Raw genomic sequence first — 22,785 nt, 5'->3', positions numbered from 1 at the left:
GCTCTTACTCTTCTTACAAGAGAAACGGACCTGGAATCACACTACTTTAACCCCTAGTCATCACATCCTCTCCCAGAAGATCTGTCTTTCCATTACCTCTACTTTACTACAGAATAAGAATTTAGCATAGGAGAGCTATTATCATCAGATTTTCTTTCTAGCTAGAGTGCTACAAAGCAATGACGTAAATGTATTCAAAATGTGCCATGCTAAATTATGTGCCAAGCTAATTATACCTCCATTAGGCCGTCCAATGTTAGAATCAAATCCCTCTGAAGAGTTGTGTCTTCTGCGGTTTGTTTCATAACGATTCTCGGTCCACGAAAAATTTTCAGAATGTTTCTCAAAGTTCAGTGATGACTGCAAGGGAGCACAAGTAGTAGACCTGAGATATCTGATTAATCACAAAACTGAATTATCAGAACTACAACATGCACACTACTCCTGGTTTATACAATTAATTTTTAAAAGGACTTTGAATGACAGACAATGCAGCAGTCCTCAAATATGCATAAGTTCGGAGCTATGTCACTATCTCTCATGCTAGCAAAGTGGAAGCTGTTACCTTCTGCTCCAGGACACTGAAACAGCACCGAGGACCATGCCTGCGACAAGGTAAAAAAAACCAAGTCTATTTTGTTTTGGCAGCAGCACAGAGCACAAGTGACATGTGCTGCAGTGGAGAAAAATAAAAAAAGATAAGAAAGGACAGGAGTTCATAGTTTGGAAGGCAGAAAAGTAGTCTGTGATCTTAATTTGGATGGTCAGAGACCACACATGTGCATTCCACAGAAAGCAAGGAGTCACTTCCACCAGAGGCAGCTGTACGCAAAAGAGGCCCAATTTATTAGTCTTGTCATTGTAACTTAATAAGGCAAATGCAACTAGTTATGAAATACAAGTAAAACTTAGAGTCAAAAGTGTAGAGATTCACAAATATACTTCGAACTACCATCTTATATGTAGGCATTGTAGAAATTTTAAGTAAGTCTTCAATATATCAGTAGGAAGTACTTTATAAACTAAAACATACTGAGAATAGGACTCAGAAATCAAAATACACCCTGACTAGAACTCATACCTAAGGGGATTAAGCTATCTTCCCCTATTACTTCTATCTGGCTTTGCTATTTTAATATTGTAACATTTCTTTTGCTGTTACATCTTAAAAATTCAAGAACAAATTGTTGTTCTGCAAAAGGCGCGCTCAGCCGTGCTGTTGTCTCCCGGTGAGTGACAGCAGAGGGCTGAACCTCCCTGCCGCGCAGAAAGCCTTTGATGCAGGCGAAGCAAAGCCCCCTTCCCTCCCAGCAGGCTTACTGCGCGCATTTATGTCCATTGCACGTCTACAAGAGATCCTACACGTCCCAGGGCCGTAAGAGCTACAAATGCATAAGTGCACACAGCTGTGTGGAAATGTTCTGTGTCAGCAAACTAAGCTTAATGATTCCAGGGAGTATCAACTTTACTGCATCCAAAGTACCAGCTTCGCTGCCTGAAGCTCACTCCCTCTCCAGACTAAGTAACACTCAAGAAAAAAAGTACAGCAGTAATGGTATATGTCTGAAAATGAAAGCCCCAAGCTTATTTCAACAGTTATTATCCACTAACATCTAATCAAGCTATATTAATATTTAAAGTACTCCACTGATCAAAGCCCGAGGGGTGGGGGGGAATCACAGTAATAGGTTTAACTACTTTGGAAAACATGTTGAAGAAAAGTATTTTTCCTTCTCACCTCCCCCACCCCTGCAAGAGGCAATCACACAAAAAAAAAATGTTACCCCAGTTCTACTAACAATGCCCCAGCACAGCTTAAGGTGCTGTTCAAAATTCACTGCTTAAAATTCAAACTCAAGTAAGCAACAGATACATTTAAAATACAAAGCATGTATTTCCAAACCATGCAGAATTCAAATGAAAAGGGATTGCCCTCTCAATTTGGGACCTGGGAAGGGAATTAGTTCCTTGACAAACTTGCAGAGAGAAAAAAAAGAGAAAAAAAAAAAAGAGAAAAACCACAAAAACCATCAAAAGACCTAAGTAGGTAAAAAATTATCATAATGAATCTCAATATTTAAGTAAAAAAAATAAATATAACAAATTTTGAATAACCTGCCAAAAGTTTCAGAAAGCTCCAGATCTGTTGATCGTAAGATGAAATTTTAGAAGAGAGCTTCATGTGTTCATTTACATACAACAGCCTTCTAGTATTGCTTTTGGAGTTTAACTTTTATTTTTTTGTATGAACTTTGAAGAAGAACCACATTTTCGCAAAGTATAACTGACAGTATTTTATACATGGTGTTTGAGTTGTACACGATATAATGAATCTAGTCTCTAAACTGTGTGCAAAGATCATGCAGTTAGCATTTTCCCCACATGATGGAGGTATCAGTCTATCAAGCCTCTTGTGGCAGAGATGGCAGTAAACTTTGTAATCAAGAGGAAATCTGTTGGCAATTTCTGGAAGTTAAGAAATTATCTGACTAGGTTTAACTAGCCAAGAAAGAAAGCAACACAGATTTCTGAAGTATAAGAAGTAGTCTTACTGCCTACCATGAAGTAAAAGTAAGCTTGCAAAACCTGAGTCTACCAGTCTGCCTGCAATCTCTCCATACAAGTGTTACAGCAATCCTTTCTGAAAAGTTTCATCCATTTCTCAAGATGGCTTCACTATTCACAACACCTTCCCATTTCTGTCTGCCTAACTGCAATACCGCACTGATGCAAGTATAGTAGTTCCAGACCTGAGCAAAAGCTATTGAGCAATAGATAGCCAGCTATTTAGGTAGACTTTGCTAAGTGACAGGGAGATGATATAAAATTCTTATCCCTAAGAGGAAATCCTCAGCAATAAGTGAGATGGATTTCAGTCAAGCTGTCAAGCTGTACCAGTCACATTAAGAAAGCTCATCTACAATCCCAGCTTCCTGGCATCAGGTTTTTCTAACGCTAGCCTTTACTTATATCAGGAAAAGCCTCAGCTACCCAGGATCAAAGGGGGAAACCAAGCTTCTGAAGATGCAACTCCTAGAAGTGCCTCTTCAGGGAAATAGAAACTGACCAGGCAGGGTTCAGTTTTTTCTTCTCAAGTCTAAATGTTGTTGATACCCCCGAGCCCCACCCCAGCTCCATTCTGCATGAAACCTGAGACACCTTGCCTTTCTCACACCATCCTTCCTCTTCATCTCCATCCCTCTTTCTGCTCTTCTCTTCAGCTGGTTTGTTGACATATAGGAAGCAGAAATAAAAATCTATTCTAGGAAATGGAGGGGACAGGGGGCCACAACATTTGAGACCTATCTTGTAGAGGAATGACAGGACAAGCCTTATTCTGTAAACTAAGAATTACTACACATCAGGTAGGACCAAAAAGACTTTGCAAGTGTTTAATATCCAAATGTGCTGTATATCACAGAATACTGATCATTGAGGGAGGAGATAACTCACAGAAATAAGCTGCATTTTACACAATGGAAGCACAAAGATGACAATGGAGAAAGCATACAACTATGGAATTTTTGGAAGAGGTGAAAGGAAGTCTATCTAAACTCCTTGAGGTGAAGAGTTATGGAAGAGAACAGGATCCACAACATACGCTTGCAAATGAAATTTCCCACAATTCAGGAATGAGGTAACAAATACAACCCATACCTCAGATATATTCAAGTAGTACTGGAGTTCTGGAATTTGGTTTTATCCTGCTATACTGACATTGTTAGCATGCAGGTAAAGCTCTTCTAGCAGATTCTTTAAATACATGGTAAAGATTGGTTTTGTATTTGTTACATCATATTAAACTAAGATCTGACTACTTCTCCAATGCAAATGTATTAAAATGGAAAAAACAGATCAAAATAGTTTAATATATCAAGTAAAATAAATAAATCAAGTAGAATGAAAACAAACAGAAGGCAGGAATCATTCTGGAACAGACAGGTCTGATGTTCCCAGAACTGCAACTGAGAGTTGCTGGTAGACTATACTAAACAAAGAATCCAGCTAGGTGAGTGTAGAAGAAAAATAGGTAGAGCAATATGAATAAAGACATTCAATCTGACTAAAAAAAAAGGCATGCGTGTATATGTAGACATATATAAGCAAAGCAGTGAGAACACAACTAAAGGCACAGTTAGCCATCAGCACTAACAATAGCACAAGACTATTTCTGGAAGTTTATAAAGGCTATAAACATTTTCCGTGGACATGAAAGACAGCAAGAAACATACATAAATACATTCAGGTAAGGCAATGCCACTCTCATAGCTGCAGACATAGATATTGCATTTGAAAGATTATAATGAAGATGACAGGTCTATAAACAGGGCAACAGATGACAGGAGTTTGAATATCCAGGGCTGCCTCTGCTTCTGCATTTGCACAAATTAAAAAAGAGAAGAAGGACAGGCCAGAAAAAAAAAGAAGAGTTTAAGATGGACATGCTCACGACTTCCTACAATATTTACAAATCCTAACAATTCAGAGATTGCTATTTCCTCTTTCCAAGCTAACTGTCCCATTGTATAAACTGAGTAACAATAATCTAGATGAAACGACCAGAGTGAAGATGCACAACTATTTGAAAGCACCACACTCCACCAGTAGTAACAAGCATCCCACCAGCAACTGAAGAACCATTTTAGAAAGTCTATTTCAACAGCATTTTTTTTTAATCACTTGGATGATAGAATAACAGTTCTGTAAAATTTATAGGGGACAGAGCAAAATGAGAAGGAAGAACATCAAGCACATGCCTCTGTCTTGGTACTTCTAGCACGAAATACAGTAATTCTTTTTAAACTCATGATTAAGGCAAACTTAATCCAACAACAGCTCTGATAATGCAGCCAGGCACGCGCTTCTTCCCATGAACTCTGCTACTCAAGCAAAAGAACTCCACTGGAGTTTTGACAGCCACGGTACAACTACTGAAATCACGCCAAGACCTGCTAGGTATCATCTGTTATCACCCTATCCACAAAGAGCTTTGCATTTTTACATTGAGGTTACGATATTTAGACTTCTCTAGGAGAGTGCCAGACCAAAATAACAAGAAGAACATACCTTTGTTGATGATGGTGGAGTAGGAAAATTAAGCCAGGCTGGAGCAAAGTCATGCTGCGCCATTTAGGTCCAGTCTCTCCGAATCAATGAAACAAGGCTTCAGCACCTCATGGCAAGCCCCTGTAATTGGAAAAAAAAGAAATGCGTACTTTTCAGATGCTTATGTTACAAAAGGATTACACTTGTGATGTTTTGATCATTATTTCCCTTCTGTTTTCTGGTATTATTTTCTCATGAAGATCTGGTTCAGAATCTAACTATCCTCATCTTGTTTATAGTATCACATTTGTGCTTTTTTTACCAAAGTGTAACACTAATCAAATATATGGCAGGGATCATGAAAATACAACTGTAACATTCGTTCGTTTATTTCACATTACAAATGGGATGAAACATCTTGTGTGAGGTCTGATCCACAAAGCTGTGGCAAAATTAGCTTGTCGAAATACTTTCTGGTACTATCTGGAGCTATTTCATTTGCTTCTGAGAAGAAACTGATTTTTTTTAATTAGTCCCTAAAAGATGGGAGGGAGGCCATATTAAGGTTCCTTATGAAAAAACTAGATGCTCAGGGCCACCACAAACCCCATATTATCTCTAGATTCAATGGAAACAGAGTCTACATGTCCAGAAACAGTGCCAAAATCCAGTAAAATTCTCTGGTTTGAAAACAGGCAAGGGAAAGTAATGGCTTAAGATTAAATCCCAAGAATACTTTTTCTACCCCACGCTATCCCCACAGGTAGGAAAGCATCTCTCAACGAGCAGGAGAATGCAAGGTAATGTGAACTATATTACCTGAAGCTGAACTATAGCACAGAAAGGAAAGAAATGGATGAAACACTGCCTGAATTATATGGGTACCTGAATCATGCTCTGCAGCTAGACACTGCAAAACTGTCAATGATTCAAAATATTTTAAGTATGATATAAACACTATTAGAAATTCAGCTAGTGAAAACATAATAAACACCCACATGCATTTCATAAGGGACCCAAATAAACATGTATTCCACATCTCTGCACAACAGACTGCAGAGCTGTTTGTGAGCATAGGTGCAGTTCACCTTAATCTAAGACTGCTGTAACATGAGTAAGCATTAGTAACAACTGTGGCATCTGAAGCTGATAACTGGTAATTATTGTTCTATTCTGGCCTGAACCAGGCTATTGCAGATTTCCAGTGACAGACAAGAATGTTCCAGCTTCTAAAAGGAAGTCTTAACAGCTTTGTAAGCATTAAACCACACTTAGTTGAGCTGCCGGTTCTTTTTTATGCCCTGAGCTCATACTTCATTTTTTAGGTAACTCCGATACCAGAGTTAAACTGTAAGGCAAGATGCACACAATATACTATTATTAAATCCAGGCAAGTTTAAAGGTGTGTCTTACCCAAATAACTTGTTATAAATTGCTCTGCTGAAGTCATCCAACACTCTGTTCTAAATTAACCTCAACAGAAATTCCAGAGAATTCTCTAAAGAATCCAGTTATGTCAGACTAGTAAAAAACAAGTAAAGGAAGTTCTGGAGTCACAGAAGCATCACAAAAATGGCTTCTCTAACAGGAATCAACTTCACTTTCACTGACTAATCATGTTCAGCAATGGTATGGGAACAGAAAAGGTTACATGTTTACAGATGAACCAACACAAGAGATCCTAAATTAAGAAACAGCAAATCAAATGTGAGCAGGCTGCAGCAAGAAATTTTTTTTTGTCTCCTTCCCTCAGGTACAGTTCTCATCTCCAAGCAGGAGAATCATGAAATCTTTAGAAACGATCAAGACAGGTATCAATACTGGAAAATCAGCACAACAACAAAATCTTCTGACCTAGAAACTTACAATCTGAAAAAACAAGAGAGAGACTAGGTTTATACCAAATATGAACAAAACAAAGGATCCAAGAAGTATTACCAAGTTTTTGGTGAATCAGCTATTAGGTATGGGACAAAGGAACTAATGATGTGACTTCTTAATTAATTCATCTTACTGTTTTTAGAAAACTAGTTAAGCTTACTACTGTTTACCCAATTGCCATGGAAAGAGTTTCCTTAACTCACTAACTTCCCTACCTTTTACCTTTCTCACAGACATCAAGGACTCGGCGAGATCTGGTGATCACCAAGTATCCGAGGACTGGAAAGCTGGTTTTAACAGAGCTTTGTCCACAGCTCACTGATACTGGGTGTATATTTCCTCCCCAAAAAATCACTCTAGAAGCAGATTCAGGTCTTCCTCACGGTCTCAGTTCTACAACCAAAATCCCCAAAGAGGTTTTTGAGGGTACTGCTCTGTCAAATTATTCAATCCCTTTCCTATAAAGCAGTATCATGGGGTGGTGAAGACAGAGGCCTGGGCCAAAACCACACAATACTCAGGGTGCAAAGTCAGCAGCAGAATATCTGTAAATTTCAGTAAGCCCATAAAAGAAAAACCCTTTTAGACCTAATTCCAGCTAGTTTTGGTAAAAGAACACTAGTAACGAAAGCACAGATGTATTTTTAGAACAGTACCTAACCACAGGTTTACAGTTAAAGACTACCGAGAAAAGCAACTGTTGAGGATACTGACCCCCACACCACCAAAGTAAAGAAAATGCTTTCTCTCATCTGATTGTATGTATTATTGGTCTGGCAATTAGACATGGGAAAATGTACTATTTTCATTATTAAACCTTACTCACTTCTAAACTAACTTATAGGGCACAAACACCCTAGCCATACTTAAATTGGGAAACAAACAGCTGATTAGGAAAGGACAAATATTAACAACTTTTTTTAAAACTGTATTTTACAGTACACAGCCCACCCAGCTTTAAGTTGCCAATTACATATTTCACCAGGCTTCCTAAATACTCTTACAGATGCTAGCTTTCTGATGTTGCCAACAATTTTGTCCTAGAGCGTATTTTAATATAAAAACATTTTCATTACAAGCATGAGCTCTGTTTTGATGATCTGGCAAGTATTCAATAGCTCTAGTATACTCTTCATTCACAGGAACATATTTTTGGTAAACTGAAAACAGATCACAAAGTGAGAACGGGATGTCAGCAAGACCACTCCACTGCCACAGGCAGGATTTACTATGCTTAAACCCTTCATGATCAGCTTGGTTGCCAAACACCATTTTGTTCCTTGCTTGCTTTCCAACTTAAGTTAGACCACCACGTTATTCCACAATACATCCCATCACTAGAAAGGTTCCTTCTACCAGGTCTGACCTAAGTCCTTTTTCCTGCTATTCAGGTCCATTACCTAAGCTATCCCCAGCAGTCAGAGAAATTTCTGCATTCTGTGTCCCCCAAAGCACTTGCCACCTCTATTCAGATTCATACTATCTACAAATTTAATAAGCACACACACTATTTCATGATTGAAGTTATTAATAAAAATACTGAAGAGACTTTAGAAATTTACTAGAATGAAAAGTAGTATGCACCCATACAAGCATTTACAAGGAACTGCTTCAATTATACTGACAGACATAAAGAACCCTTTTGTCTGCTAGCAAGCCTTCTCTGACGTACACACCACACAGCAGATCAACCGCTGCTCGTTCACACTGATAAAACAGCTGCTGCACTCCCAGCATTAACACAGCTTTCGGAAGTAAGCTTATTGAGGCATACACCGCAAATCCAAACACAATTCCACTGCTTTCAGAAACTCACTTTGTAACAAAAAAGTAGGTGCAAAATTTAGTGCTGAATGTTTAAGTCAGCATTCCCCAGCAGCACAAACTCAAAGTGTATCTGCCATTCTTTAACCAAAGTGCCATAAAAGCTGACTTGGCCCAGGTTGTCCATTAGAAGCAGAGGTGCACAATGCTAGAAAGGTAAGAAAAAGGCACTGAAATACTGCTATCCTCATACTCAAATGCATTTAAATTCCTTTAATCAGACTGGTCAAAGTATTCAAGTCTCATCTCAGTAATCGCCTTGGCCATCTGATTAAAGTACTGTGTAGTGACTTCCACAGCCTATCAATTTAGAGAAAATTTATGTTTTACTGTGTTGTGGACAGTGGAATAGGGTTTTTTTTCTTTCTTTACAGCAAAGAAAAAAATGTCGTCTTAAATTTTACTTCTTGGGGGGGATTTGAGAGAAGTCTGTAAAGCGTTTTGTTTCAGGTAACATGCAATCATTATTCCAATATTCCATTATATGAAATTTAATTCTGTAGTTTTGTGAAGTATGATCTTCAGTAATAAGGCCGTGAATGCCAAGGAATAATGAGCAGCTAGTTCCAGATGATGTACACTGAAGAGATTTGTCATAAATACAACTCAGCCATCCACTTTGAGACACATTAGCAGCTGAAGTAAGAACACTGCACAAAGCATGCTTAACCTACATCCAAAAAAGGCTGGGCTGGGTTTTTTTTATAGTGGAGTCAATAACGTCCTTTTGTGATAGAAACTATTTTTCATCAGTTTTAAAGCAGCTGGAAACACTACTTTTTAAACAAAACTATTTGTGTCATCTGAAGAGCATCTGAGAACATTTAATATATTGCCTCTGTTTTAGAAAAAGAAGTAACATGCTGAGAAGAGGGAAGCGGAAAGCCACTGCATGAATTAGATGTCAAGACTTCTGCAAAAGGCTAAGAAAAAACATCGAGTCAAATCTCAAAATTCTGCAAAAACAATAAAAAAAAAGGTAGTAAAACTACTATCATTAGTTTAGCTTGTGTTTATCAAATTAAACGAAAAAATCAAATATTCAACAGTACAGTCAATTTCCCCTGCACTACTACATTTTTCTTTTTTAAATCATCACAGAAAAAGACATAAGTTAAAATCACACTTAGAATAACACCACAGAAATTTAAGATTTTACTTGATGCAATAATGAGTATTTCAGTGATGAGGGACAAGAAAAGTCTAAGAAAACTACTGGGCTTGCTTTGCCTCACAAAATGAGGACCTGAGATGTATTAAACAGTGGTTATAAACATCTGTAGGAGTAAATTCTACCAAGAAAAGAGATATCTTAACCCAAATAATGTAAGCTCACAAGAAGATACCAACCATAGCAGATTCTGGCTGGAGGCACAGTTCCGAAGATCAGAAGAACAAGATTTGGGAACAACTTTAAGACTTAAGACAAGTATTTGAACCTCTCAATTCCTTTTTGGAGTTTAATATGTAGCACAATGCATGTACAAAAGGATAACGTTGTAATAATTAATCCACTTTTTCCCATCTTGGGTGATAACTGTATTGTTTCCCCAGCAAGTTTTTCCTCCTCTCTCCCCAGCTACTTGAAATCAATAGTGTTTAAAACCCAAACTTTTTAAGCATGAAGACCACCTGCTACAACCAAAGTATAAATCAAATTACTTTATTTTTTTACCTGCAATAACACAGACTGAATTCAACATGGTACAAAAGCAGAAAACACCCTGTATTCATGAGCTTTTGGATTAACTTATGTTCGGATTACTTTCACAAAGTGCTCCTTCAAGCTTCATCTTATATTACAATTTTCACCATATCTGCAACCTTTAATTCACTATTACTGGGACAAAATATGGAACAGCTAAAATCACTAACATTTTTGTTTGCAAAGCTTTTTTGTAAGCTAAAAACCTCCATGTGGTTAGCTCATAAAACAGGGGCACAATATACATAGATCAAGGAGATCCCGTTGAACAAACTACCCAGAACAGTGTTACGGACTACATCTCAGGTTTAACAAATACAATTTCTCACATTTTAATAAAATTTGTGTAATTTTTTGAAGTAAAAGTAGTTTTTTTAAAGATCTCTTCTCCCTCCCTTCATCTTTACCTGGGCGGGGGGGAGAAATGGTTCCTCATTCTCATACCGTTTGTCCTAAATTAGGGAATCCTGCCACCACAACTATGTCAGTTACAGATTTTACCCTCCTTCACTCCTAAACTATTTCACCAAATAAGCAGACTGGCGCCACGTGGCAAAAGTTTCTAACCACCGGTGAAGCATGAGAGAATTACATGCTAAGCACAGTGCAGAACCCTAGCAAGCATCTGTTAGTCCAGCTTGTATCTCTGCTTAGCATATAAAAAATGGGTATATAATGCAGTCAAATATCAGACTCATTACAGATGAGGTAACTGTAGAGTCACTGCAGACAGAATTGGGTGCATTTATTAATTCACTTAGCTGCAGCACTAAACCAGGAAGCAGCTGTGCTGCCAAAAGTTATGGAGCAAAAGGATAAGGCAAGAAGACAGACATAGACTTTTTTTTCCCCCCATGCCAGGCATCTATAAAACACTGGAAACAACTAGACCTGTCAAATCTTTAAAATAAAATTTAAAAAAAAAAAAAAAAGTCCCCAGCTCAAACATTGGAACACTTATGATCTAACCCGACTGCCTTCAAACACTAGATATTCATGTAATGTCTCCTGCGCTGCTCCTGCTAACAGAGTGAAAGAATAGTAATTTCCCTTACAAAGGTCTCAACCTGGCCTTAAACATCATCAAGAAAACAAAGAATAGGTCTGGAAAGGTCTGGAATAAACTGGTTACATAAAAAATAATTTAAGTGATCACTCCCGCTCCTTTATAACAGTGATCTGTTATCCAGAATTTCTTCCTGCTTCGCTTCCTTCATCAAATCTTCCCAGCATTTAGAAACCCTCTCTCTATATTTGTCTACTTACACAACACTAAAAATAGCCATATAGCAACTCTGGAAGTGCATAATACTCTTCAGGAGTTGGAAAAGTGACTCCCACAAGAATTCATCTCAAGGGAATCTCTGCACTGGCTGCATAAGTGGACATGAAAGCCTGCAGAAGGGGGGGCAAGGAGAAGAAATGATCTTCTGGGATATTGCAAGGGCAGAGTGCAGAGCAAGCACGTGTAGTTAAAGCACTCCCAATTTTAGTTCCACGTCAAATTAGAAAAAATGACCCTAATTATTAAAGTACAGAATCCTGAAAGGACTATAGCATACAAGGTAACATGCATTCATGTTTAACTGCTGTGATTTTTTGAGACTATTTTCATTATTTGGTTTAAGTAGCTACAACTAGAGGAAATTAATTTAGTATCACACTTTTAATATATTTAACTATAAACACCATAACAATTAGGCAACTCATAAGAATCAAATGTAAAAATATCTAATCCTACCTTTTATTTTCCCAGGTCCACACCCTTTGCAGATTGTAGGAGGAATGTCTCAACATGACAACTCTTCAATTTATCACAGATGAGGTTATGAACTTTAAGCATCACCTTGTAACAAAGCATTGCTACCTTGTAACATCCTTCTGAGGGCATACTGTCTATTCTTGTCCCAACAGTCTGCAGTCGCATCAACAGCATTAACAAAGGCTCCCTCATCATTTTCACCATCACAGAATTTTACATCAGAAAAATATGAGTTTGACAGCTTACTAATTTTAAATCTGGAAGTTATCTTCTGAAAAATTAAAATATAACATCCAGAGAGTGTTCTGAAAGACTGAGGACCAACTCATACTTAGAAGATCAAAAAGAGTATCAGCCTCTCCCTGTAGGAAAGATGGTCCAGTCCCTTAATCATCTCTGTGGTCCTTTGCTGAACTCGCTCCACTAAGCCTGTATCTTTCTTGTATCAGGGAGCCTATCAGGGACACAGTGCCCCACATGTGGGCTCACCAGGGCTCAGCAGAGGAGAAAGATTAATTCCCCTTGACCTGCCAGCAACACCATTCCAGGGAGATGTTGTCCTCATTTATTATGAGGATGTGTTACTGGCGTATAGGGGCTTGTTGACCAACAGGACCTCCAGGTCCTTCTCTGCCTAGCTAATTACCAGCTAGTCAGTCCCCAGCATGTACTGGCATATATGCAGCTACTACTACCCAGAGGCAGGACTTCACATTTTCCCTTTGCTGAACTTCATGAGGATCCTCTGTCCAGTTCTGCATCCCATCCAGATTCCTCTGAATGGCAGCACAAACATCTAGTCTATCAGCCACTCCTCCCCTTTTTGCATCACCTGCAAACCTGCTGAGGGTAAACTGCCCCCATTGTCCAGCACTTTAATGAAGATGTTAAACAGTATGGGCTCCAGTACTGAACCCTGGGGTACGACAGTAACAGCTTCCTCCAAATGGCCTTTGTGCCACTGATCGCAACCCTGATGAGCTGGGCCTGGCCATTCAGCCAGTTTTTGACATACCTCATCATTCACTTCTCTACACATGCTTTGCCAGCTTCTCTATAAGGATGTCATGGAAGATAATGTCAAAAGCCTTACTGAAGTCAAGATAAACATCATCCACTGCTCTCCATTCATCTACCAAGCTAGTCACCTCATAGAGGGTTATTAGCTTGGTTAAGCATAATTTCCCCTTCACAGAGCCATTCTGACTGCTCCCACTCACCTTCCTGTTCTTCATACGTTTCCAGGATCAGTTGCTGTACCACCTTCCCATGGACTGACGTGAGGCTGACCAGCCTGTAGTTCCCTGGATCCTCCTTCTTACCCTTCCTGATGACAGGATTGATATTTGCTCTCTTCTAGTACTCAAGAGCCTCTCCCAGTGACCATAAGACCTCAAAGATAATAAGGAATGGCCTTGCAATGACATCAGCCAGCTACCTCTGTACTCATGGGAGCATCCTGTCAAGCCCCATGGATTTACGTATGTCTTACTTAAGTGTTCCCTAACCTGATCCTTTCTCCACCAAGGGTGGAGAAAAAAGCACAGCAGAACTTTAAGATCACAAGGACATGAGATCAGAGGCTGTCCCCACCCAATTTTAAGGGCATGTTGTTTAACTTGTCTAACCAGTATTTAGCTGGCAAAGGAAAGACAGTCCCACTGGTACTGAAGAGATCCAACTTCAAGGAGGTCTCTTCAAGTGTACTAAACAAAAATACTCCTTAGCCCAGAAAGCTGTCTTCAATATTTAAGACAGGTTTCACTACTGTTAGTGAGATTCATTTGCTAAAACTATTTGTCTGAACTACCAGAACAAATAAAAACAGCTTTGCCTTCTCATACTGTCCTAGCATGACGAGACAGCTAAAAATGGTGACATCACTGCAATATGGAAAAGGCTGGTCAGTATAATAGTAAAACAGCCAAAACACCTACAATCTAAAAACTTAATTTACTAAAACATTGTATGCTTTTGGCCATCTTGTGGATTTACCATATGAATAAATACATCCAATTTAAACAGAGCTGACCAAAATTTTATACGAAAAAGGAATTTTACAATAATGCTAAAAATTAGGAAAAAAAAACCCTGACAGCTGAACCCATCTCACCAGAAGCTAGTGACAAGGAAAAATAGTTTTGCATTTTCAGCTTCTGTATTTCTCATGCTCTGTGGATAGCCTGTACTATTTTACAGGAAGCAGTTTCTGTTATACTCAGTATTTCAGAGATTGTCAGGAGACTATTAAAACAAAAGGCAACATAAACTCTAATAGCTAGGAATACCTGAAGCTCGTGAGTGGAGTAGCAAAGTTATAAACAGGGGAAAAAAAAAAGAAAAGGAAGCTTCAAGCCATGAATTCCCAAAGTTAGAAGGGAGATACAAATTCAAATTTCTTGATGCTCCCTGAAGACCAGTTTAGAAATTCAGTCTATTGATTTGCAGAGAGAAACCCATGAACAGAATCAATGTTAAAAGCACGTGGATATATGCACATTCATAGTATTTATGAAAGTCTAAAATTAGGATGTGTGCCTATCTAAGTGGCACATACCTATGATCTTTTACCTAATGCCTCACAGATTATTACTACCCTAAGTACAGCACACCACATACTACATGTGGGAACCTTAATTCCACCCCTCAGCTACACACTTTTTTGACAACCCACCCTCATCTTGTCCGCATAATTTTTAGTCTAATATTTACATAGTGGCATAAAAGAAGGTTGTAAGCCATCAGAGTTAAAGTATACTACAGTGTTGTTATGACAGCAGGAAAAAAAAAAAAGGTTAAATACTATTCAGTGTCTCAAGTTTGTTGCTACTGCTGCTGCTCTGCTTCCTTGGTAATGAGCTACAGCAAGTGTATCAAATCCTTACTAAGTCAGGAAGAGAAATGAAACATATTTATGAATTTCAGAGAGGTCCAATAAACAAGTCTACATGACATCTTAGAAAAAAAAAGACCCTCTAACAAGAAGGGAAAGGAGGCACAGAGTTTTCTAGGAGGGAATTAAAAATGAATGTTTACTATCAAAGATCTGCCAAACACCTATTGTACTGCATTTCATGACAACAAAAAGAGAAAGCTATTTGCCAAGGTTGACTTTTTTTTTTTTCCTGAAGAAGCATCAGCAGCAGGCAAAGTTCTCACCAAAACAGAGCAACCCTGGAATAAGTGAATTGACCCTTCAGATCTTCCATCTCAGGCCAACTTCAAATGTTTATTTCACCTACTTAGCATCAGCCATAGAAAAACTGCAAAGTTTTGCTTTGAATTATGCACAGAAACTATATGCAGAAGTCCTAGCCAACAGACTACACGGTCTTTCTTCGTGAACAGAAATGTTCGGGACTTTGCTCAAACTAAGCAGGGCTTCAAAAGAACCTGTTCCATCAAAAGTTTTTCCTTCTGCCACAACACACATTTGCTTTTAAACAAAAAAATTCTTGTGAGAACAGATCCTTCCCTGTTACCTTTAGTCAAGAGTAGCACTAATTTGAAGTTGGTGAGTATAAGCTTTAAACAATACTTTTGTTTAAAGTCTATACATATAAATTTTCATTCTCCTTTTAAAGATACAGATTAGACATCTTCTTTACTTTGTGATTCATTTAATTTGAACAAAGCAAAATGAGCTAATTTCAAGTTATTTTGCTATCCAAAATCCACATGTTAATAAACCAGAAAATAATATTCAAACCCTAACACAAGCTTTACAGAGTTTTTGAAAATGGAGGCATTTCCACTGATCACAAATAGCTGCAAAAGCATGGCAAATACTTGAACTAAAGATTATTTCCCTTCTTTTCTCTCCATGTAAATGCACAGCCACAACAACAGAATAAGCTTAAATCTTTACAACCAACCTTTTAAGACTCTGAAGGGAAAGCATGCATGTCACCCCTCTCGCCCTACATTTCAGTGTAGAAGACTGTTCACGGACATATAATTTACAAACAAGATGAAGTTTAGGTATGGTAACTCTCTCAAGTTCTTTGGTTCTCTAAAATTTATTTTCAAAGACTCACATCTGCAAGAAAAGGAGAGGGAGCTGAACTTTTTGAAGATCTTCTCTCCCACTGGTTCAACAGACATTAAAAAGTTCTAAACAACTCAGGTGAAGCCTCTTCTTTCTCAACTGTGCTACTGCAGAGCAAGTAAAATCTGCGGATTTAGTTTCGCTGTCCCCACCATCCAATACAGAACTGTTCTAATGCCACTGGCCAATAAAGAAGAATAAAAGAAAATATCCATACTTTTTTTAATTTACCTTCCTGCCTCTCTTTTAAATGGAAGTATGAGAACCAAGGCTTCCTGCAGAACACTGAGGAAGGACCGAGGTCCTCTGTCAAACCTGAACAATTTCAAGTCTTATGGCATGCCTAGGTACAAGAATTGTATGGAGTCAAACTGAAACTGTCAGTTTTTTCACCTTTTAAAGCCAACACATTCTATAGTACAGCCATGGTCCTAAAACCTACCTTTACAGTTACTTAGCAAAAATCAAACAAAAATCTAAGGAAAACCCACTTTCATTTCTACTTAGGGCTCAAGTTCCTTATGTGAGGATGAATCAACTAAAACACGCTTTGTTTTGCATAAGGATCACCATGAAGATGATTCAGGACAGCCAGTGTGGCTTCACCAAGGGCAAATCCTGCCTGAGCAACCTAGTGGCTTTCTATGATCGAGTGACTACATCAGTGCACAAGGAAAGAGCTACAGATGTCATCTATCTGGACTTCAACACTGTCCCCCACAACATCCTTTTCTCTATAATTGCAGAGATATGGATTTCATGGATGGACTGTTTGGTGGATAAGGAATTGGTTGGATGGTCGCATCCAGACAGTAGTGGTCAACGTCCAGATGGAGACTGGAGACAAATAGTGTCCCTCAGGGGTCCGTACTGAGACCGGTGCTGCCTAATATTTTCATCAATGACACAGTGAGATTGAGTGTATCCTCAGCATGTTTGCAAGTAACACCAAGCTGAGTGGTGCAGTTGACACATCAGAAGGACAGGATGTCATCCAAAGAGACCTGGACAAGCTGGAGAGGTGGGCCTGGTGTGAACCCCAGGAGGTTCAACAAGGCCAAGAGCAAGGTCCTGCACCTGGGTCAGAGCAATCCCTGGTATCCATACAGGCTGGGGGATGAAGGGATTCACAGGGATGAAGAGCAGCCCTGTGGAGAAGTTCCTGGGGGTACTCGTGGATGAAAAGCTGGACATGACCTGGCAACATGTGCTTGCAGCCCAGAAAGCCAACCATCTCCTGGGCTGCATCAAAAGCAGCCTGGCCAGCAGGTTGAGGGAGGGAATTCTGTCCCTCTGCTCCGTGCTTGTGAGACCCCACCTGCAGTTCTGCATCCAGCTCTGGGGCCCTCAGCACAGGAGAGACGTGGACCTGTTGGCACAGATCCAGAGGAGTCCACAAAAATGATTGGAGAGCTGGAGCACCTCTCCTGTGAGGAAAGGCTGAGAGAGTTGGGGTTTTTCAGCCTGGAGAAGAGAAGGCTGCGGGGAGACCTGATTGTGGTCTTTCAGTACTTAAAGGGGTCCTACAAGAAAGATGGGGAAAATCTTTTTAGCAAGGCCTGCTGTGACAGGACACGGGGTAATGGTTTTAAACTTAAAGGAGGGTAGATTTAGATGGGATATAAGGAAGAAATTTTTTACAATGAGGGTGGTGAAACACTGAAACAGGTTTCCCAGAGAGGTGGTGGATGTCCCATCTCTAGAAACATTTAAGGTCAGGTTGCACAGGGCTCTGACCAACTTGATCTGGTCGAAGATGTCCCAGCTTACTGCAAGGGAGTTGGACTAAATGACCTTTAAAGGTCCCTTCCAACCCAAAGCACTCTATGATTCTATGATCTAGAATGTCAGCAGACTTGGGGGACACCGGTATTCTAAAAATCCCAACCATTGCTCTTTATCTTATGGTCCCCTTTCTATATATAGATAAGGGTCACAAGCAACAGGGTTTACATCACTTCTGTGAGTCAGGTATTAATGCCACAACAATGCAAAACATCTTTTAGGAAATGTTTTAGAAACAGCCAAAGTTAATGAGAGAGCTTCAAATAATTTAATCATCACTTTTATCAAAAAAAAGCTTTTCCTTCTTGCAGTGTACCAAAACGTAAATTAAAAAAAAACATTTTGTAACACAGAAAAACTTCATATTTGAAGGTACACTACAACCAGGTTCCTTCTGCTTGAAACCTTACATGCTTGCAGTACCATTTAGCAGAAAGCTAGATAAATGCTGATCTCTTGCCCTTTACAAGGTTCAAAGTCGAAAAGCTGAAGCGTTAGCGCAATAACATCACCACCCCATTCAGCATACATTATGTAACAAAACCACAAGGAATTCTTTTGCACTTTGGAGTCTTCACAAGGATCTGAAGAAAAAGCAGTTGAAAAAGGTAGCAGGTTTGACATTTCCTGAGCATATACAGCAGAAAAACAATTCTATGTATTTCAGCTGTTCCCTGACTATGTTTATCCAAAATATGAAAGGAGACAACTGTGGAAGAGTTGATAGCACCACACAGGGCATTATCATCAGCTACTCTAATACTACTGCTCAAACACAGAGTAGCAAAAAACAAAACAAAAAGCATGCCAAGTCTCATTCAAGTTCATTTATAATCAGGTCTGCAAATATTTCTCCCCCTTGCAGGACAGAATTTATTTCTAGTACTAACAAATAAATAAAAGTAACTTACCCAGAAGTTACTGGTGAACTACCACTGTCACACTGTTTTATCCAAACATTTCAAAGAGAAGAATCTCATTAGAATGGAGGAAAAAAAAAGGAGCGTAAAGTACATTAACTTGTGAAGTACTAACAAAGCTAAATATCTACAAAATTTCCATACATTACTTTACAGATGTAATTCCACTTAAGCTTTGCTGCGAGTTTAAATTCTGCTTACTCTTAAAAGCTTGCACCAACAGGTTGTTTTCACATAGCACCACAGCCTACAACGTTCAAGACAATTTCTCAATACAAATGTACTCATTTTAGGATTCTACCAGAATAAACACATCAGTAAAAGAGCCAAGCTGCTGACAGTTATTCCAGCACAAAAGCTATGTTTACATCAAGGCTTAAAGTATAAGCCCTTGGGAGCAAGGACCTTATCTTCATAGTTGTCTGCAAACCACTTAACAGACTGTCAGCACTATACAAATAAAAACCTGAAGAAGGAATTAAAGTGGACCAGCACACTAGGCATTTTCTCCTCAGTGGGCCTCACCCAAGCATGAATTTTGCTTAGGGTACAAAAGTACAGCTGTAAAACACACCTGAATCTTTGTCTAATACATATGCATACAAATAAGAACAACTGCACTTCCCAAGTCCAACAATGGTGAAAAGAAAAAAAGAATTATCCTACCAGCAAACATAGAGATGTAAAGACAGACTTAGCTTAATGAAGCTAAAAAGCAAACTCTTCGGATAAAGATGTCACCCAAAATAGTAAGTGGGGGACACAGCTCCTTGATCTCAGTGTGAGCACCTTGTCAAGAGGTAAAAGTATCTCACAGCACTGAAAGTTTGAAAAAAAAGAGTCACATCACTCTTTCTATGACTTAAGATGCAAGTACCTGTATTACTATTGTTCATGACCATACAGTAGACAAAAATCAAATTAAATGGCCACTTGCACATAACTCTTCCCATTTACCAAATGCTTTCAAACAAAACACAGATTAATCTAACTAAAGGAATGAGGAAGATCATTCTTTGTTGGTTTGGTTTCTTTACATGTGGTTCAGTTCATTCAACCAATCCCCAGCCACACTGAGACTCAACCTAGAAGAGCCACAAGCCACAGCAAGGAGAGATCACAGGAACAGCCTCCTATTCATGTTCCACAGTTTCCATGTTTTCAAAACAACAAAACTGAAAAAAAAGGTAAAATAACAAAACAGCAAGGCCATCCAAAGAAAGCAAAATACTGAAGCTAGCTCAACTTTTAGGTACTGGCAAGACAACACACGGAACAGAACTATTTCAGTGAGCCTGAGAATTTAAAAAACTTGTTTAGACGCAAGTTATGGGGGGAAAAAAACCACTGTAATAGTCTTAGTTTCACAGGATTAAACTGACTTTTTCTACAAGGCTTTAACACGAGCCATCTTCCCAAACATCCTTCCACTGCCCTTAGAGAAAACTACTCATTAGCTTGCCACTACTAATACTTAGTATTGCAGAAGCTCTAAAAAATTTTTTAAAACATGGAGACTAAGGTAAATGTGCCACCTTTACCAGGCACTCAGTTTACAGTCTACCCAATTATGCTTTAATTATTTAAAGCTTTACAAATAATCAATGTGGGGTAGGGGAGGAGAGAAGTAAAATTACCACTGACTTTTGAATTAAGTTGTTCTGTCCATCTTAATTTTCTTTGAGGCAGTAGCAATTCAGCTGAATGCAAACCTACAAAAAATTATTGTAAACATATTAATTTCAACATTCAAACTGTACCTATCTTCAGAAACATTTAACCACTATGGGAGGAAGGGGACAGCAATACATCTAAAAATAACAAAATTAGTTATTTCACCACTAGATTTTGTTTTGACTCCTTCCAAAAAGGTGAAGGTTCTTTGTAATGTTTTATTGCAGACCAGTCAGACTCATTCATTCCCATTACAGAATAGGAAATTACTCTGAACCCAACCTTAAAATATCAACACATTAAAAGGCTAGTCTGCATAGGTCATAAACTAATTTTTGGTAAAAAATATCGAGCCTCCATTAGTGACAAAGAACAGTGGAAGGAAAACCCACCCACACTACATTATTAGTACCTTCATGCTGCAAAAACACCTAATACAAATGGAAAGATTGAGACATGTAAGCCGTCCAGCAGACTTGTTCTATAATAGCTCATTGTTGTGATTACAACATTAACATGAAGGCTAAGTTACCTACGGATTCAGTCTAGATGAACCTATTTTTTAATATCCCAGAAAAAAAATCACATTCCTACCTACACATTTCTCCCTGTAGATGTATTCTTTAAATTCTTAAAGAATTACTCCATTAAGTATTAAAAACAGCAAGTAAAAATCAGATTCTGCAAGCTCATTTCTCAAAAAAACCAACAACCTCTAGGCAGTAAACATTACTGGTTTAACCACTCTACTGATAAAACATTTATTCAAAAGCAAATTTATTTATGAACACTACAACACTTACCTAATCCAAGAGGACCGCACAAGGTGTTAGTACTGCGTGATTTATGTTTTTCCAGTTTGTTTTCTTTGAGATAATATCCCGAGTTCTTGTTGATACTACATTCGTAGCTGTTTGACATAGATTCGACCTCACAGAAATCAGCTACCCATCCTTCTTGCTTACAGACTCTGCAAGGCTATTTCCAAAATTTGCCAATTCTCTGTCTTAAAAAGCTTGGTTTTGCTTTGACAGCTCCTTCTCTTGTCTATTCCATTTACATATCACTGTAAGAAGCATCAGCCCCAGGTGAAGTAAATACACTTTTTACACCACACGCTGTGAAATCAAAAATCCAAATTTCACATCTGAACCGTGGAACGTTTCCTAGCTTCGGGTAACAGAGGCATTTGTAAACAACGGCTATCTGGATACCTCCATATTGCTTATTGGCAACATTTTTCAACAAAAATATTAAATAAAATATAAAAGAAAAAAAGATAAACAAATGTCTATTAGATTCTTCATTTAGAAAATAGGTCTCACTGTAAAATGACAGAAGGCTATGTCAGAAAACCTAAAAAATAAGACAAGGGGAAAAATATCTGCCATGAAACTTTTCAGCAATGTCTACCCAGTGACTCAGGCTGCATTTAACCTGGAGCCAGTTAACAACACTGGTTATGCCTGTGACTCAGGCAGAACGTTGCCCAGAAGAAAACAGTAGCTAAAAGCAAGACAGCACTTTATTTTGGCAGCTGAAGTACTCAGAACTTGATAAAATTCAGCCACGTATCCGTGCCATGAGGACAAAAGCATCCAAGGGTGAGGCGGCTCAGCACGGCTGGGAAGAAAAAGCTCACGACTTCAGACTTCCCGTTCACTTCTCAGGTGCCTACTGATTGTTTCAGAAGCCTTTCCGGGACACAGCACGTGGACGAACAATCCCAGACCAGTGTCCGGTATTTCTCCCCTTTCACAAGAAGCAGCGGCCACAGCTCGGTTTCCACCTTTCGTCCTCCCTTACCAGCTGAAGCAAAAGGCTGCAAACATCCAGGACTCTCTGTGTAATCCAAACCGCCTAGGGTAAAAAGAACCAGAACAATCAGTTTCTTCCCGTTTGAAATCTGAACCGGCGACAGGCAAACGCATAACCCTGCGTCTTACAAGGCGGACGCACATGCAACCGGGGAGCAGGACCCTCGGTGAAAGCTTCGCTCGCATCCCTGAGAACGCAGCGGGCACGTCTATGGGAGAGCGCAGCCTACCAGCGAAGGCGTTCTCCTGCCGCTCGCTCCCCAGCGGGGAAATAAAAAAAAAAGGAAGAGGGAAAAAAAAAAAAAAAAAAAGAAAAAAAAGGG

General features: G+C 38.9%; 1 protein-coding gene across 8 annotated transcripts in view; it reads right to left on the bottom strand.

Moving 5' to 3' along the window:
• GPBP1 (GC-rich promoter binding protein 1) overlaps positions 1-22,770 on the bottom strand; it is a 37,028-nt gene extending 14,258 nt beyond the window's left edge. For 2 of the 8 annotated variants that reach the window (XM_035903729.1, XM_035903723.1), the window contains exons 1-5: positions 22,605-22,770; positions 21,449-22,505; positions 20,616-20,683; positions 5,068-5,187; positions 237-360 (exon numbers count right to left, since the gene is read on the bottom strand). In XM_035903729.1, coding sequence (XP_035759622.1) covers positions 237-360; positions 5,068-5,130 — 187 coding nt within the window. In that variant the 5' untranslated portion in view covers positions 5,131-5,187; positions 20,616-20,683; positions 21,449-22,505; positions 22,605-22,770. Of the gene's footprint in view, positions 1-236; positions 361-5,067; positions 5,188-7,142; positions 7,321-13,438; positions 16,894-18,962; positions 20,567-20,608; positions 20,684-21,448; positions 22,506-22,591 lie in introns of those variants that run through there. The other 6 variants (XM_035903726.1, XM_035903724.1, XM_035903725.1 and 3 more) reach the window with 6 other exon arrangements.
• Between the last annotated feature and the right edge of the window lie 15 nt (positions 22,771-22,785).

Source organism: Egretta garzetta, unplaced genomic scaffold, assembly GCF_000687185.1.
Source record: "Egretta garzetta isolate BGI_Z169 unplaced genomic scaffold, ASM68718v1 scaffold471, whole genome shotgun sequence".
Taxonomy (NCBI): domain Eukaryota; kingdom Metazoa; phylum Chordata; class Aves; order Pelecaniformes; family Ardeidae; genus Egretta; species Egretta garzetta.
The sequence above is the reverse complement of the archived record's forward strand: the minus strand, read 5'-3'. Positions and strand labels throughout refer to the sequence as shown.